Genomic DNA, 16,406 nt, shown 5'->3' on the forward strand with positions numbered 1-16,406 from the left:
CAATAGTTTTCACGTAATGTCTTCTCGAATTGTTAGCTAATGCTGGTCTCATTCTTCCTTGAGTCCACAAAGTCAAGTACATACCACTATTAGCTTTTTTCTCATGTATCTCACCGGTGACGCTGATCAGTTGTTTACGATATTGCTTTTATAAACGCAGATATAGTCCTTACAACAGGAGTTGTTTCGAGGCCTTTGATGCTACACTCTTATGATAAAGCGTCATCGGCCCCACTTACACAATAATCATCAGTCTTATAATGTATCGGAAAATTACTCCGTTATTCCTTGAACGCTGGATAAACGTTAGCTCAGCTCTTCCGTCTCATACCCAAAACCAACCGCCTAAAATTTTAGTTTACATAGGTATCGCATAAGGCACTAAAACTCTAAATGCTATCCGTACGCAATACAAGTAAACATTTTAATCCACAATTGTTACTGATCCGAAGCTCTTGGACGTCTGATATAGAGGGTGACCTATCTAATTTCGGAGGATCACGGGCTGTTAGTAATGGCAGGAAGCCTTTCATCCACTATTGTTGATACAAGAAGAGTTCGGTTTGAAACAAAACTTAAGGTTCATTATGATGAAAAATAGAATATCTGTGCACCATGAACGAAGATCAACTTTCTATGATCCAAGTTATACACGCATCCCCATCGACACTTAGCTTCAGCGTTTGTCAGTTACAGAAGACAAGTCAGGCTTTATCACAGCAAGCCCGCGCTAAAGGAAAAACAGTGGAAAGTTTGAGCTAATTCACACCGTTTCGATGCACATCGCTGTTTTTCTGATGGAAATAGAACGATCGTCAAACTAACACGACTAGGGCTACCCTTTCACGGACAAAATAATATGCATTCTTCGATGTCAAGGGAGTCCGAAAGATGTGCTCTGAGGATCCGAAAGATATGCCCTGAGGACATTAAAAGCTAATGACTTCTTATTTGCTTTTCAGTTTTCAGAAGAATAAATTGAAGTCGACTTTGGTTTTTCTAACGAAGAAATGCATTATCGACAACATGAATTGCTCATGACTTCCTTTTCTGAATGTGGTGTCCTGGGCCACCGTTATGCCCCTATACTTTTCTCAAAAATTAACCTCAGTATTAGTAAAGTTTATGTGCATGTTGTTTATCGTTCTACTATCGTGGATAAGTGTCTCAAAAGCCTTGCGTTTTCTAGTAAACTAGCGCACGGACTTACTACAGCGGATTAGTTCTTTGAGAATATAAGCAGACTCTGGCATGACCGTTGCGCAGCCCACGAATGGATATGCTATTGAGCAAAAGGTTTCGTAACGAAAACGCCCGAGTTGTTTTCTCCTGCTATCACAAGCATTCAAAGAAACTTTCGCATCTTTCCATAGGACCACTGCAAAAGGGCTTGTGACCGGTTTGTCCCAAATTAAGTTTTGACTGCGGTGATTGGTTATGCTGGATAAAGACAACCCTTTTATGTGACCCATCCTGTACATTACTACCGTACCGAAAGTTTTTAAACGCCAGTGAACATACATGACGTTCGTCACGTGTTCAATAGTCGACTACTAGCGTTTACCTGCCGTTTATTGTTTTGCACATATATCACTTAATATTAATTTATTCTTCTTTCTCATGGGCTGGCTTGTCACCGCTAGCTGGTGCAACATCTTTGTCTTCTATTCCCTTAGCCTTTGTGTCGTTTCTAGCCCTAAGGCTTTTCTCGGTTAAAGCAGCAACTCGCGCTTCTTCGCTGCGTTGGACATGAAGATAACCAATAACAGGCAGTACAACACAAGCTAGAACGGGGACAAACGAGAGTACATGGTTTGCATCAAAACGATCTCACTATGAACCTGACGATGGCTACTTTTGGTAAATCATAACTTGAGGTCGATTGTTGAATGCTACGAAAACTCATGTTGTCTTTTACATAAGAATGCATATGTGCACCAATAGCTTGTCTGTTTTCGGCCTGGCGCCAGATGCTTGCAAAAAAATCCTAAGAGCTTAAGTGCAGAAGAAAACATTTTATGAACCCAAGCTGAGAATTATGCCGCAAATAGGTCGCCATGAATTTTGAAGACTTATTCTAGTGATCTAGCCCGATTAGAAGAACAGAAAAGTAATGTATATCTTACTTCCCTGTTTCTTCGTTTTTTTTTTTGTGAGACTTCGCGATATACTTACTGGGAATGCACAGAATACCGGTTCCGATGAGGTCTCCCTCCATGTAAAGCATAACCCCAAGTAGCACCTAAAAAATCGAATTTACATATATTTCCTGTTGAAAAGTTCTGACCGTTTTTAAACCAAAATCAAACTTTTTTCAAACTACAATTAGTAAACTAAGCACTAATTGATCGATAATCTGCTATTCTGGTAATACCATGATCCCATTATGGAGAACTAATTTCTTGGCGAGAAGTTTTTTTACTACACCCTTCCATTTACACTGGATCAAGAACTTTAAGAGAGGCGTTTAGAGACCGAAACAAAGCTATCGTCGCAAAACGCGGGATATACGGAGGATACATTAAAATAGCCAATAGAGAGTTCCCTGAATTGTTGCCAAATAGCTCAAGATATACATGGTCTGGCATTGTGGTGAAGATGAAAAAGACAACGCTTTTTCTGTTCACTAGGTGCCGTCATTCTTTTTCAATGGCTTGTTATAATCTCGTTGTTGACAGTAGAGGTCAGAATGACGCGTTTTGTCGTGCCGGAGCAACGCGGTTGGCTGCTTTAGCGTATCATCAAACACATTCCACCATAATCCTTATCGTTAGTCTTTGCCATAGATTATGGAGCTTTTTATGTATTTCCGTAAGTAATGCACTTCTCATGACCCATAATCAACCGTCCACAACAAAGTAGAATTAGAAATATGATCGAGTAAATTCCTTTATGTCAATTTGTGTAGCGCCCCAACATGGAGCTTTTGTTGTCAGCTTTGCTCATATAGTTTAACACTGTTCGGTTATAGGCGTTTTGTCCTTTGGCGATATCTTGTCTATTTGTGCCGATTTTGACTTGACCAATTTTTAATTTATTCCGTTATCGGTCAATTTTCAAACAAAAGTGACAAAACCTATTTTGCGATAAGACGTTCTGTCCTGAATAGACAGCACAATGTTTTTCCTGAACCTAAGCAGCATTTCTGCCTTTCTCGTATTGAAACTTTGAAACTGCGAAATGCATAAGGCGGTCTTGTCTGGTTCTGAATGCAGCACTATTAATTTTAGTACACCCGCTACTGCAAAGTCTCATCTCTTATCTGATACCGACTTGGATTCCGGACTTCTCGTCTCTACAAGAACCCAATGTAACTAGCTGCGTTTTAACGCAGGAGCATATATCCCTTTCGAAAGTTGCTTCGATTACAGTTCTTCTTGCTTCGACACACTGAAAATCCTAAGTGCTCGAGAATCATCTCTTCAATACCCTCTTGCTAACTTCGCTAATTTGCCGATGGTCCGCTGTTAGAAAAATCAGTATTCGTGAAAGCGACACCATAACTGTAACGGGTCTATTACGCTGAAGCCTGTAAATAGGACTTTCAGTAATACGACATTCTTCCAATCAATTGATATACAAAATCTAATTGTACAGTATGTAATGATTTTCTCAGATACAAATTTTTTGTAAAACTAACGATACATCACCTGAATAATTGTACTGATCGCGACAGCGATGAGAGTTCCGTTGCCGGCCCAAAAACCCCAGAAGCCACCCAAATTACCATCTTCCAACTCCTCGAGCTGGGCTTCAGCTGTCTGTGACATAATCAACTCGATTTCCTAATACCGTTCAAAAGACAGAGGCCTCCAAATGGGTGTAATACGTCAGGCCTTGAAAACGTATTGTCCAACTAATACGACCAAATTTCTGAGTCTCAATCTCCAGTAACACTTCGTTCTACCTTAGATATTAATAATCTTGTTAGGGCTCTAAAGCTATATCACGCTGAGAAGTAAATCTGCTGAATAATTCTAAGTAGTCATTGAAGTGAAGTAAAGCCATTTCGAAAGTCCGTACGACCGAAAGCAGCCATTTCAGTTGTGGCTTTAATTAATATTAAAAAAATGTAGGAACTGAAGGGTAAGTAAACGGCATTTTTTGGTACGGAATAATCCAAAGCAATGTTGCTTAAGAATTTTTTTTAATTAAGTTCAAATGTTCCTATTGTGGTACATATCGCAATAAATATAGAATCTTAGAAACGAAAAGCTTATCACGGAGACAGCCTTTTGGCTACATATTCACTAGTTCCACGAATGCGCACACGAGCTCCCGGTGCAGTCGTACATTTAATTTGTGAAGTATACAGACAGTGATGTATTATAATAATGTACTCAATATGAAGCTGCATGTATTTGCAATCTCTAATACAATAGTTCGTCGACCTTGTATTGTATTGTGACAGGACGAGCGTTCTACCTAGTGAATTAAGCAGTAGAAGGAAGCCATAATCTTAGTAAGTATTCCCAGATTCTTTCCTCTGCCCTACATAACATAAAAGTTAATTACAGCGTTGTTTCATAGCATCTAAGGGCCCTGGCAGCATCTAAAATTTTCCTTCGGCATTAGCCTCCTGACCCATCCTACAGTTTGTTTCGCTATGAAGAACATAAATCTAACAAACACGTTTCTTCAGCACCGTACATTTACCGTTAGTAGTTAGCGACCTTTAGCGTTCTTATTATCTAGCTCAGTTGCTGTTTTCTGTAAACATATTGAACTATATTTGTTTCGTATATTTGTTTCATGCATTTGTATTCACTCGTATCGTCTGGAGTCAAATCAGGCTTCTCTTTGCACGCGCCACGCGCTTCGACCAGTGTCGCTCCCTGGCGGCGATGCTTGAAGCTCCACCCTTTCCGCTGTCGCCCGCCCTTTCCTCGCCTTTCTTGTCGGGCGCACGCGACCCGTCAGTGTCGGTCGGCTTGGCTTGTTCTATCTGAAACAGACAAAATCAGAGGAGTTTTCCGCGTCGTCCATCTCGAGCCTTGCCGTCATCACGGCTTCCCGCCGCGCGCATATGTAATATACGCTCTCCGACGTCTTTCTTAGTTATTCAGCATGGTCAGTTGGTGTGGTCAAGAAATTGTGCTAAACTAGTTTTAGCTACTAGTGCTTTTACATCATATAGTAGGTCGCGTTACATTGTGATGCACTGTATAAAACCTTGATACAACTACATAATATGATGGATCATAATAACAAGGAATAATTGTTTCTGCTATCTTTTATTGATTTGATAAACGGAGCAAAATATTACCTTACTATCAGTGTCATCGTGTGTCTCCAAAATGGTTGTTGATGCTTGCGATCAATGAAAAAGCATTTGTTTGTGGTTAGTGAGTAGTGTTCCGCAGGGATACTTAAGGATATTGTTTTCTTCCATACGTCAGGCGTTCGAGTAAAGGATATATCATTACCACATAGAACTGGCAGGACCCAACTAATTCGAGAATAATTTGTGTATCAAAGTGAGTCATCTGTCGGACAGAACGCGCATGTGCCTCGTGACAAACTGTGCATTAAGTGTCGATCTTATTCGTTGCTTGCAAGCCTCGCATACCCTCGTTCGCGCGGATCGTAAGTTTCATTTACAAGCTTCTACCCACCTTTCACCGAAAATTCTACCTTTGCGTGTGAGAATTCCCATCCGAACTCTTCAACAAGAATGACGCCGGGGGTGGTGCCCATTGACGACTTGAAGTCAAACACAACAAAAGTAACCACAGCGTCGAAAACAGCCACGGTAGCTGCTTCTACTACTATGAACAGTCATGATAATAATAACCACAGCAGTGGCAACAGTAGCGTGACTGCTAATAGTAACAGTAACAATAACAACAGTAATAGCAAGGAGCAGCTTGGCGGCAACGCAAGAGCCACCGAACCCGTGCTTCCTGTAATACAGGAGAAATTTCGCGTTGAAGGATGGCTTTTTGTCAAAGGTACGTTTATCCAGACCTAAATCTGTCGTTGACATGTAGACGATATCTGTGCAAAAAACGTGTAACGTCAATCTTGACCTAGTATGGTTTGTGAATTTTTTTAATGCCTTCGATAATCTGGCAGAAAATTTACAATAGAGCGCTCTAAGAGCTTGCTAGAAAGGTAGCGTTATCGTAATAACTACAAGGATTTGCCAAACGCAACCTAAAAATGCAGTGTAGCTTTATCAGTAGTTTTAGCAGAAAAACAGATTAAAACTATGTTGTCTATTTTCTCATATTTAATCGAAGTCCGGGTTAGATATTCTAAACTGAAACTTTTCATTTATATATCGCCAGCTAATTTTTGAGCTGAATATAGAAATTTATAAGGAGAGAATAGACATTCGTAAATTCCATCATACTTTAACGAATAAGGATTGTTTTGTGTGTCTTCATGGAATCGGATCCATTTCCACTCGGAAACATTAAATAAATGGTACTTGTCAACTACATTTTGTTCATTTCTATTTTGTAGTCCATCATGGGCTTGTAGATCGCATAACTATTAATGGAGTCAAGTGCGTAAGGAGGAAGATTTCGGAAATAGGCAAGTCTCCGGGACTGCACAAGGAAATGGCAAAATTAGATGGAGCATTAATATGGACAAGCGTTTGCAAAAATTTGATTAAGACATGCAGCTTTTGGCTGTTCCGGAAACTTTTCACGTGATCAATATTGCTCAATCTTGACCTCAGCTTGGCTTCGTTGTTTTTATTTGAGACGCTTTCCCTATTCATATTACTGTGAGTATACATTTTTAATAATATCTTCCCATTAATCAATTTTCTTGAATTTTCTTTAGATCTACGAGAAAACAGTAACCCTTGACTGCTGTATATCTATTTGTAAATACCTTTTTGATGGACGTTTAATGATTGACACCAAACTTGTGGACGCTCACCGATCCGAGACTATTTTTTAAAACACAAATTTAGTGGTAGACGGCAGTCGATGTGGAACGTTGTAAAAATTATTTGCCATATCAACGAAGTGTCCAAATTAGTGAGGGAAATTCTGCGGGTAAAAAGCATAGACAGTCTCTTTGAACTTGAGCTTATATAACCAATTATATTGCTCTGTTTCCCTGGGTAGATGCAGGTGACAGTAAAAGGTTTAAGCCTGGGGATATCTTTCTAATCCCTTTTAACGTCAGACGAACGTTCAGAACGCATCAATTTTTGGTAGGAAAACACAAACCCGATTTCATGAGGTTATCGGTGTAGGGTTTACGTACTTTTTGGTCGAGAGATGGGTATGTTCATATTAGTATTTTTTTAATGATTTTTTCAGCGTTCTCGAAAGTTCTGCTATGCCTCTTATGATGAGGTCATAACGATTATTTTCCTTCCTCTTTTGCATACATGTAAAGCTGAACAGTGGAACCTTTTTTTTTGATTAGGATACCTGTAAAACGTTTTGCTAGTCATTAAATTTCCCATATAGCCGTTGTACTGAAGTGAGATCCGAACTAACAAATGCCAGCCATAATGCTAAAAATATGATGCCTGTTTTTCTATTGTTATATATTATTTCACCGACAATTAATTTAGATAGTGAATTGTGATGCAATTATCGTCAAGTTTACCATAATATTTATCATATCATTAACTACGCCAGATTGTAATAAATAACTTTTAGAAGCCTGAGTACACACTCATCTTCGTCTATGTATATTTAAATGTACCAAGGCTGTGAGGCCACGCACACAATTATCAAGAGTCGTAGTAGATTACTTCAGAATTTGAGCCTAATTAGAGAGAGAGGTTGTTTAGTAAATTACTGTCTGTAACTTTTGTAAATCTCTGTCGTTCCTCAAAATCGTCCTACGATGCGTCGCCGCAGTAGATAATCAACTGGAAATGATTCTTCAATGGAGGTGCTACACACAGATGTCATCGTATTGTCTACATCGTCACCTCAACACTTCGATCAAAAATGCGACAATAGATGGTAACTTATGCAGCGCCGGTAGATCGTTGTGGTAGCGCTGCTCATGTTGAAAATGGTGAGATATGATCAGCCGCTGGCTTGTTGGCGACTACTCAATTAGAAACAGTAATAAGCGTCCGCCTAGCATCGCATCCGAATGACGATACAGTAATCATCATTCAAGTTCTCACTGTGGACGCGTGTCACAACCTATCGTAGTTATATAGAGTCCTACGAAACGAGTAGAGTAGTAGGTACGTTTGTGTAATTAGACGAAAGCAGTAAATTTTAACTTAAGTCACATATGATACTTCCATCGTTTAGCAAATTATTCCTAATTTGCTAAACGATGGAAGTATCATCGTGAGCGACGATTGTGGACAATGTGATAGGATCGAGTGAACATAGTAGTTAGAGATTAACGGATCTTAATAGGGAACGAGAGATGTCAGTCTCCACTATAACAGCTGCGCCTATGTAACTGTTCCGTATGTTAACAGCCTGATTCATCCCAGTGTTTTTTAGTTGCTTCTCGAAGATCCAATGTCTGTGTGAGGACGTCCTGTACCACTAAGGTGCAGATGTACGTTCCCGATAACAAACGGACTAGAAAAAATACCAATTTAGGCTTACTAGCTCTTTTCAGAAATGAACTCCGAGCGTTGGTGGGATCACCCGCTTAACATGAATCATTCGAGATGTGATTTCCTATTCTCGAGTGTTAGAATTACCGTTATTTGAAATGATATTACGGCCTAACCGTTATCCATGTGTCCGAGAAACTAGTATAGATATTCGATCCGTAAATAAATTTAGGGTTTCCATTGTGGCCAATGATCATTATAAGGCTGTCTAATAATGAGTATTGATTACAATGGAAAACGAGACGACAGGGTGTCTAAGATAGTGTTGAGCTGGGGCTGTACTGGGACGTTAGACGTAGGCTGTGGATGTAGCATGATGACTTGCAGCTAAAAAGAGATCTGTGACCCGTTCTAGGTTCGAGGCCAATATTCATAACGTGCCAGATAAACAATATTATATATATATATATAAACAATATATATAAACAAATATACAATAAAAAATTCCTGAACCGAGCGAGTATTTTAGTAATGATACTAACTGCTAGTCACTAGTTATTATTAGTATTTGCTGAACATCAAAGACCAGTCTAGTCGATCATTTTGTTGCAGTGTTTTTCTGTCAAGCAGGCTGGGCTTACGCCCAGTTTAGACACAACATCAAATGCAATGTCTACGGTTAGCGAGATGAGAAGCATGCAAACAAGCCTAAAAATAGACAGGAATCAAGATATTCATAGTCTCTACAAATGCATATAGAAGCATACCTTCTTTTGTTAAACCCCTCGGTGGTTTATATAATCTCAGACAAAATTTCGTCTGTATGACATGATGACCAAGCTAATAGACAGAGAAATGCTTTCGCGCGCCATCTGGCAGCAATTTGACTAAGCGATCGTCTGGCAGATGGAAAATTCCTTCCATGTGTACAGTACTTTCATAATTGATAATAAGACCTTTTCACCAGAAAAAAAGATTTGTGCTTGTGGGATGACGCTTATATCAACCTTTGTAGAAAAATTGCTGCAGACAACGTCTATATCACAGCACCGTAACAAAGAAGATCATACGTCCAGACAACGCAGAGGAAGTTTCAAAACAAAGAATAATATGCGTCATCGTTCTTCTTACTCACCGGCGTGTATACTTTAACTCCTATAAAGGTATAATGCCAATATGATTTTGTCATTATTAAGGTAGTATAATTGTTGTTATACGCCTCGAGGAACAGTGGATAGATATACATTTGGTCTTGCTTTTTTACTTTTTTCATCCTGCTGTGTATACAGGATTTGCTCCGATGAAATAAATTGCTGTGAGAAAACACGGAGCCCATTTTATCATGTCCCGTATTTGGGGAAACAGTTGAAAACTTTTGTTATGATTTGTGCGTAGTCGTGCTAGTGATTACTTGTGTTATAACTTGAGAAATGTGTATTTTAATAGAACTTTGAATGAGAGCTTTGGTATCGATTCTTCACTATCAAATAATGCCCGTAATACGATCTAATTTACTTGAAATTTACGTAACAGTCTATGCAACAGTATAAATAACAACATATAATACACCTTTTGATGTATATGAGGGAATGGCTAACGAAATGAATCTGCCAGCGCAGTCTACATTTATATTTGTCGTTGACAATTTTTTCATCTAATAATTTTTTTCGTACGAAAAACGAAAAATTTTTGGAACTATATACGTCTATAATTGTAGGACTTTGAACTTGATTTATCGTGCTGTATATAAATTTACATATAAAATTAAATCAAATTTCACCTTAAACACAAGTGGCATATTGTATTAATACCAAAAACCGTAGCGCGTAGTAAATTACGCAGCTTAACAGAGACACTACAGTAATATATTTCGAGCACGAACTTCGAAACTGTCGAGATGTATCGCCATAAGTTATTATGCAATACTTGCATGTGTGTATTCCATTAGTTCATTTATTATAAACTCTCTCTGTCCTGTGATAGCGTTGTCGCCGTTTATCGAGCCTATGAGGCCATCGTATATGAAGCGGTATAGAATCTATATATATATATATTATTATTATTAATATATATATATATTACGGTTATAAGCCGAGAAACCGCGTACTCGAGCCTCCCTGTAACGCGTACATGTATACAATGAGGTGACTCAATTTTTAACAATTTTTTTAGCAGAGGGCCGCTTGCGATTTCAAGTGTTAGCGTATTTACCAGCGCGAGGAACCAGCGGAGCCGAATTTGTACCTCTGACGATGCATCGAGGGAATATTTCTTTACGAATAGGACCATTATATGGAAATATATTGAAATTTCATTTACTCGTAAGATAGCATAGTCTAAAGGACCGTGTGTCAAATCGGGCCTCTTGCGCCCTGCCATGACTCATTTCGTAAACTGTATACTTCAAAGTCATCAAGCGGGGCATAAGCAGCGTCAAACGCGGCTCGACCCTCGTGCCGAACTCCTGTAAAACACTGAAATTAATTACAGGCCGCACGTACCCTGGCCGGTTTTTCCCGTTAGTTTTGATGGCTGCGCCGACTAATTGGTGCGCCAATTAATCGGCGCGGCGGTTTATTTGTAGCGCGATTTATGCCCCTATTACACCAAGCAATTTCTAAATAACACAGGAAATATTCGTTGCGTTAGTTCTTTTTTGCAGCTACTTACATTATGGATAAATGGGTCAATTTTCGTTAACAGGACATGCAAATAATTTCTGTGTTATGGAGAACTGCTGCTGAGTCTCTTATGACACGCAGCCATATCTGTATTTCGAGTGAACATTTTTCATTTATTTATAGCGAATCCAAATTAGTAACAACAGATTTTCCTAATTAATTTCAACCAAATGTTTTCGAATAATAAAAAAATAGTTACAAAGCATCGTTGCCTCTTTCGTGTTGAAATGATCACGTTCATGTCTCTCTATCTGCTTAATCTGTCACTTCCGAAACACCACAATACGGTTGTGGCTACCGAGTGACGGTCTTTACGGCTTGAGGGCAAGCTATCAAAGTAGTAGTATCGTACAGCGGCAAGGCCAATATTATATACATGCGTATATACACAGCGGCGCACCGTATATCGACGGTGCGCCGGCATTATCTGCAAGTTAATCTTGTGCTCTTCGTAGTACGGCTGCCGGATTTGCTTGCTGCAACTGCTTTTTCCATCGACTAGTGCCTTTTGCCATCGAAACTCTTGTTGTCACCGCCGTTGCCGCGCGTCAATGTGGCCCTCGTGTTCGGTGGAGGGTACGAACAAACGTCGGTCGAAAAGAATCAACCTCATTACGCGCCTGCCACTACCTCCGCTTTGCGTTGAGTCCAAGCTTAGTTAGTACTCACCGCTACTTCCCCGTCGCGGCATAAACACCAGCGAGTCGGCCCAGCAGCGTCAATGTTACAACAACGTTAAACGTCGATACGACCCACGAACCATCTCTCGATGTTTCGTGAGCGTAAGGTCTGTTTTCGATGCCTCTTCCTTTCCTTCTGTGTTTTTCTCCTTGTTCTAAGGCTGCTACGCTGCTGAAGCGGCTGCCGCGATAGCAGCAGATGTCCGATGTTGGCGCTACCTTGATGGAGCCGTTAGCGGCACCGGTGCTGCCCGTAGGAAACGTCCGCTACTGTAACAACTTAATGACAGTACGGTCGGTATTAGCATCGTTATGAACATACACACTACGGGATGAGGCGACGGAAAGGACGGCGGAACAGGAAAGGAACAAGGCACCAGCATGCCACCATAGAATAGAATAGTCCACACTGACTGCTGTTAGATCGATATTTTTTTTGTCGGCGACGGCGCGATTCGTTACCACGTACATGGTCAAAACAGGTAGAACCGTACAGCGGATTTTTCATAAGACTATCTCTTTGGAGCTTCGTTGGGCTTAGACGACGACAAGCTAACCAGATTTTGTTCATTCCGATGGGTGCTCGCGGGTTTCCGATCGATGGCCGGCTATGACCAGTTCGAATATATGCAAAACCTAAATGCATGGCGGTCGCATATACGCAGCTGCTTATCGTTAGAGATACACACAAAAAGATACCACTCTGCGACACCATTATGCTGCACTTGTATGCACACAATGACACACGCACGTCCGCTAAACGCTTCCGTCGATATTCTGTTAGGCTTTCAGATTCAGGTCCGCTAGCTTGTGTTGTATTATACATTGTCATCACGACAGGATTACAGAAATTAACTGCAATGCTTTTCTATTGAACGCACTTCTCTAGATACTTATGTGAGGCAGACATTCATATTGGAGAAGGCGCTGGGACGAAATAAAACGACTCTATTTAGCTATGGCTTAAAGGCTTTCAAACAATGGCAGAAAAGCCGATACGAGGCCGTGATCATTTGCTAGGCACTCTGGGTAATAGAATAAAGATCAATTTTAGATGTGACAGACATTTTTCGATAGACGACGGATACTGGTTTCATTAGCCGAGTGATGTAATCAAATTTTCACGTTATTCAGTCTCAAGCATACAGCAGATGGCGATAGGCGGAAACTCGCTGGGTGTTGACGCTCAATTCATCTTCGGGATTAAACAATATGTATCCAAAAACTGTGTGTGTGTGTGTGTGGCAAATCATGCCCTATAATGTAATTCGTTCGTGAAAATTATTCCGGAGCGTTCCGATTCGAAGGCGCACGTGGACCTTGAGCAAACAATCTAGGACATACAGATTGTCAGCTCGGAGTACGTATAGTGAGTAATAGAGTTGGTCCTTTGCACCCACTGAATCTTGGTGGAAGTGAGCTGTGATAGGAATTTAGGGCTGAAAGATACTTTTAAAGGAAGGAAATAATCATAAAACTTAATTCAGCCGGCGCCAGCTTTATACCTTACAAACGAATGAAGTGTGAACTTTTTTTGTAGGGCCCGCTCTTTTCCATTAAAGTCCCGTTTCAACCGAAGGGCTGAAAGCCACTCAAAATCCAGCTAAATGTATACATTCAAGTGACATTATAACTACTGTCAGTTGACTCACGTGTTTGCAATCGATAATACTTCTTATGGGGAGAAGGACCTATCATGTTAAGGTTCATGATGTTCATTCTTCGCCAGTTAGCTAGTATATACTTTTTTTCTTTTCGTCCAAAGACTATCTAATATTATACTTCTGTATGGTGTTCCTCTGAGTGTATATTTGGAATTGATTGAGAAAAACAATACCATATGCTAAAATTTGGGTTTTTGACATTTGAAGTAACTGGCCTCTCTCAAAATATATGGAGGAAACTGTGATTTGAGAAATATGTTGGATCAGTCAGTATTTTTACGGTGACGATCTGCAAAGTGCCAAAAATGACTTCAATTCTGTCATCTGCTCTCGTCTTGATGCTTAGTCGTAATTGCGAAGCAAATTGACACACTTTAGAAGAAAGAGGGTATTTTTACGTTGAATCATGGTAATTCCTATCCACACGATAGATACGTATACATCTCGCTAACAGAAAATTTCAGAAAATGCAACATTATGGACCGTGTAATGTACAAATTGCCGATTACAGATTTTTGTAAGCATACACTTTCTAGATTTCATCCAATGAATTCTACATGTACAGATGTGCATGATGTAATACTGCATACAGGAAAGCTTCGTCCACGTAAAGACGTTCTTATATCCGAACGATTGGAAAAAATCAGTTAATAATTCTCTATTGTTCGGCGTTCAGCTTTCTCTACGTACAATCATCAGCGCCTTGTTGTTCATATCAGCCGACCAGTTAAATTCGGAAGGACCGACTCCACGAGCATTGTACAGGTAAAATGTAAAAACCGTGTAACCTAACCGATTCTAGCTGCGGTAATAGACGACGGTATCCAATTCGCTTCTTGTATCTACCGGCCTTTCCTACGAGCCCCTTATGATTCCGGCTCCTCCTGTCGCTGCTTTTTCTCTGACATGGTGATCAGTGACAAAAATAAAACGTCGCCGACGCCGTTCAAGGTTATTGCCTGCTGATGGATCTTTATTCGGCCACTGTATATCGGATGGCTGCTGTCGGATTTTGGCGCGTCTATTCGACACAAGTTTGTGATAGAAATAGTACAGTGTTTGTCACCGGCTGTAATAGCTCTTTTATCTCAGATTGCTCTTCCGCTGGTTCGAAATTCGAACGTTATACAGTGCTGTAAACGGAGAGGGTCATCGGTAACAATAACAATGACAATTCCGAAAGAACTGAAAAACTGTTCGCAGCTGTTCCGGTTAAACCGTGAACGTCACTTGGATACCAGCAAACACAGCAGCAGCAGTAACAACGACAAGATAAATACAAAATCAGGGTCGGTTACTTAGCACGCCTCAGATGCTAATTACTAAGAGCCGCTGTTGTTTACTGTCCTGAATCCGTCGTCCAGTAACTGCCGCAGAGGTAAGCCGAAGCGTTTTTATTAAAGTTGTGAAAAAAAAAAAAACTACACAACTATTATTGAGACCTTAGAAGATTAGTTAGTCTTGGATCGCTAGGGATAGCAAACTAGCGTGAGCGCTGGTTCATTAGGTGTGAATCGTATTAGTGACATAAATCGTTCTATTTTACGTTCCTCATTTGATAAACCAGTCGATCAGCGTGTACGATAATAATGCTTGTAATAATAATAACAACCCAGTATGATAACGCTTGGGCCTATGATTAAATTGCTGGTATACGTTGTATTGTCTTTGGAGCTATGAGTTGTGGGGCGTTTGATAGACAAGTCGCTCTGGGCAAATAAAGTAGCTGGCCAGACGGGCGAATACTAATATATGTGCGACTTACTCAACCTGCGTATGTATATGTTTATAAAACGTGAACCGTCTAAATCCGAACTGTATATCGTTTATGAGCGTTGGTCTTCGAACTTCCGGCTGTTTCCATCCTCGTTGCCCTTTATTCACTGGACTTTCTGCACAAACAGGGCACGACATCTAAACTGGGATTAATACATGTATTTGAATAGTTATTCTAAACGAACGTGCTTATTCAACATAACCATCATTTATTAAGATCAAGTCTTTAAGTAGGGACTTAAACTGCTTAACTAATAATTTTAAAAATATTTTTTAACCCGCAAATCTCTTGTTAATTGTAAGCGCGTAAGTTAGTATTATTAGCCGTTACTTTATTAAGGTGTCGCTTGAATATGCTAACACAAAAAAAATTCAGAAGCGTCGCAACTAATAGAGGCAACAGGTGCAGAAGAGCGTAGAAAAGTCTCAAAAAAACGATCTGTTGAACCTGCTTCTCCCTATCGGCAATCGATATTCCAGCCTCCAAAATCATTATACAGGTCAGTTCATAGATTTGTCTTCATTGAGATGCCCAATGGCACCAGGCGATCCGTGCACGAACGTTATTGAAAGGAACTGATCTTTATATTCAGTAATTGCATCTTCCGGTTTCCTCCACTTAGAACCACCGAAAAGATGCAAACTGATTGGCTACCAATTGCTAAGTCTCTAGCAGCACCATACACACTACGTATGATTCATACATAAAAGTATCTGTTTCCCGCGCTACATACGTTTTGCGTGAAACCAGTGCACCCATTGAGTAATCATCGTTTGCCTACTCGTGCTAGAATAAAGAAGTTGATAGATGTTAATGTTTAGCGGTGCCAGTGAGTGATAAAACGCATCAGCTCGTTAGAGAAAAAGGGACCTTCTACAGTGTAAACTATTACAGTGACATGTATGTTTGCCCGTGCGCGAATAATTCTACGACACCTTCGGTACAGGTATATAGAGGAGGAAAATGCAATGAATGAATACTTCAAAATGGTTAGGGCAACTTTGATCCGAAGAAGTGGAGTACCTTCGACCAGTGCCAGAGGTGTAAGTAAAGATGACAATTGATATGGTCGCCTAATGGGTTGCTGGCTACATTTGG

At 40.1% G+C, this 16,406-nt stretch overlaps 2 protein-coding genes across 2 annotated transcripts in view; one reads left to right on the forward strand and one right to left on the reverse strand.

The window, feature by feature from the left end:
- Positions 1 to 1,538: 1,538 nt before the first annotated feature.
- LOC111260107 (uncharacterized) lies at positions 1,539 to 4,027 on the reverse strand. The gene is made up of 3 exons (XM_022832606.2): positions 3,651 to 4,027; positions 2,176 to 2,242; positions 1,539 to 1,784 (listed from the first exon to the last, which is right to left on the reverse strand). The coding sequence occupies exons 1-3, from the start codon at positions 3,768 to 3,770 to the stop codon at positions 1,606 to 1,608; spliced, it is 366 nt and encodes a 121-aa protein (XP_022688341.1). The 5' UTR covers positions 3,771 to 4,027; the 3' UTR covers positions 1,539 to 1,605.
- A 144-nt stretch (positions 4,028 to 4,171) lies between these two features.
- raskol (Ras GTPase-activating protein raskol) overlaps positions 4,172 to 16,406 on the forward strand; it is a 166,989-nt gene continuing 154,754 nt past the window's right edge. Inside the window, exons 1-3 of the mRNA XM_022832612.2 lie at positions 4,172 to 4,462; positions 4,784 to 5,070; positions 5,400 to 5,951. Of these exons, the coding sequence (XP_022688347.1) occupies positions 5,675 to 5,951 (277 nt within the window). The 5' untranslated portion in view covers positions 4,172 to 4,462; positions 4,784 to 5,070; positions 5,400 to 5,674. The remainder of the gene's footprint in view (positions 4,463 to 4,783; positions 5,071 to 5,399; positions 5,952 to 16,406) is intronic.

Source organism: Varroa jacobsoni, unplaced genomic scaffold (assembly GCF_002532875.2).
Source record: "Varroa jacobsoni isolate VJ856 unplaced genomic scaffold, vjacob_1.0 scaffold_39, whole genome shotgun sequence".
In the NCBI taxonomy this organism is placed as follows: domain Eukaryota; kingdom Metazoa; phylum Arthropoda; class Arachnida; order Mesostigmata; family Varroidae; genus Varroa; species Varroa jacobsoni.

Bases quoted from the DNA above. Each gene is read 5' to 3' on its own strand.
- LOC111260107 (XM_022832606.2), bottom strand. From the start codon at position 3,770: ATGTCACAGACAGCTGAAGCCCAGCTCGAGGAGTTGGAAGATGGTAAT. The intron at 2,243-3,650 runs GTGATGTATCGT...TCGATTTTTTAG, and splicing joins CGATCAGTACAATTATTCAG to GTGCTACTTGGGGTTATGCT. The intron at 1,785-2,175 runs GTAAGTATATCG...TCCCCGTTCTAG, and splicing joins CGGTATTCTGTGCATTCCCA to CTTGTGTTGTACTGCCTGTT.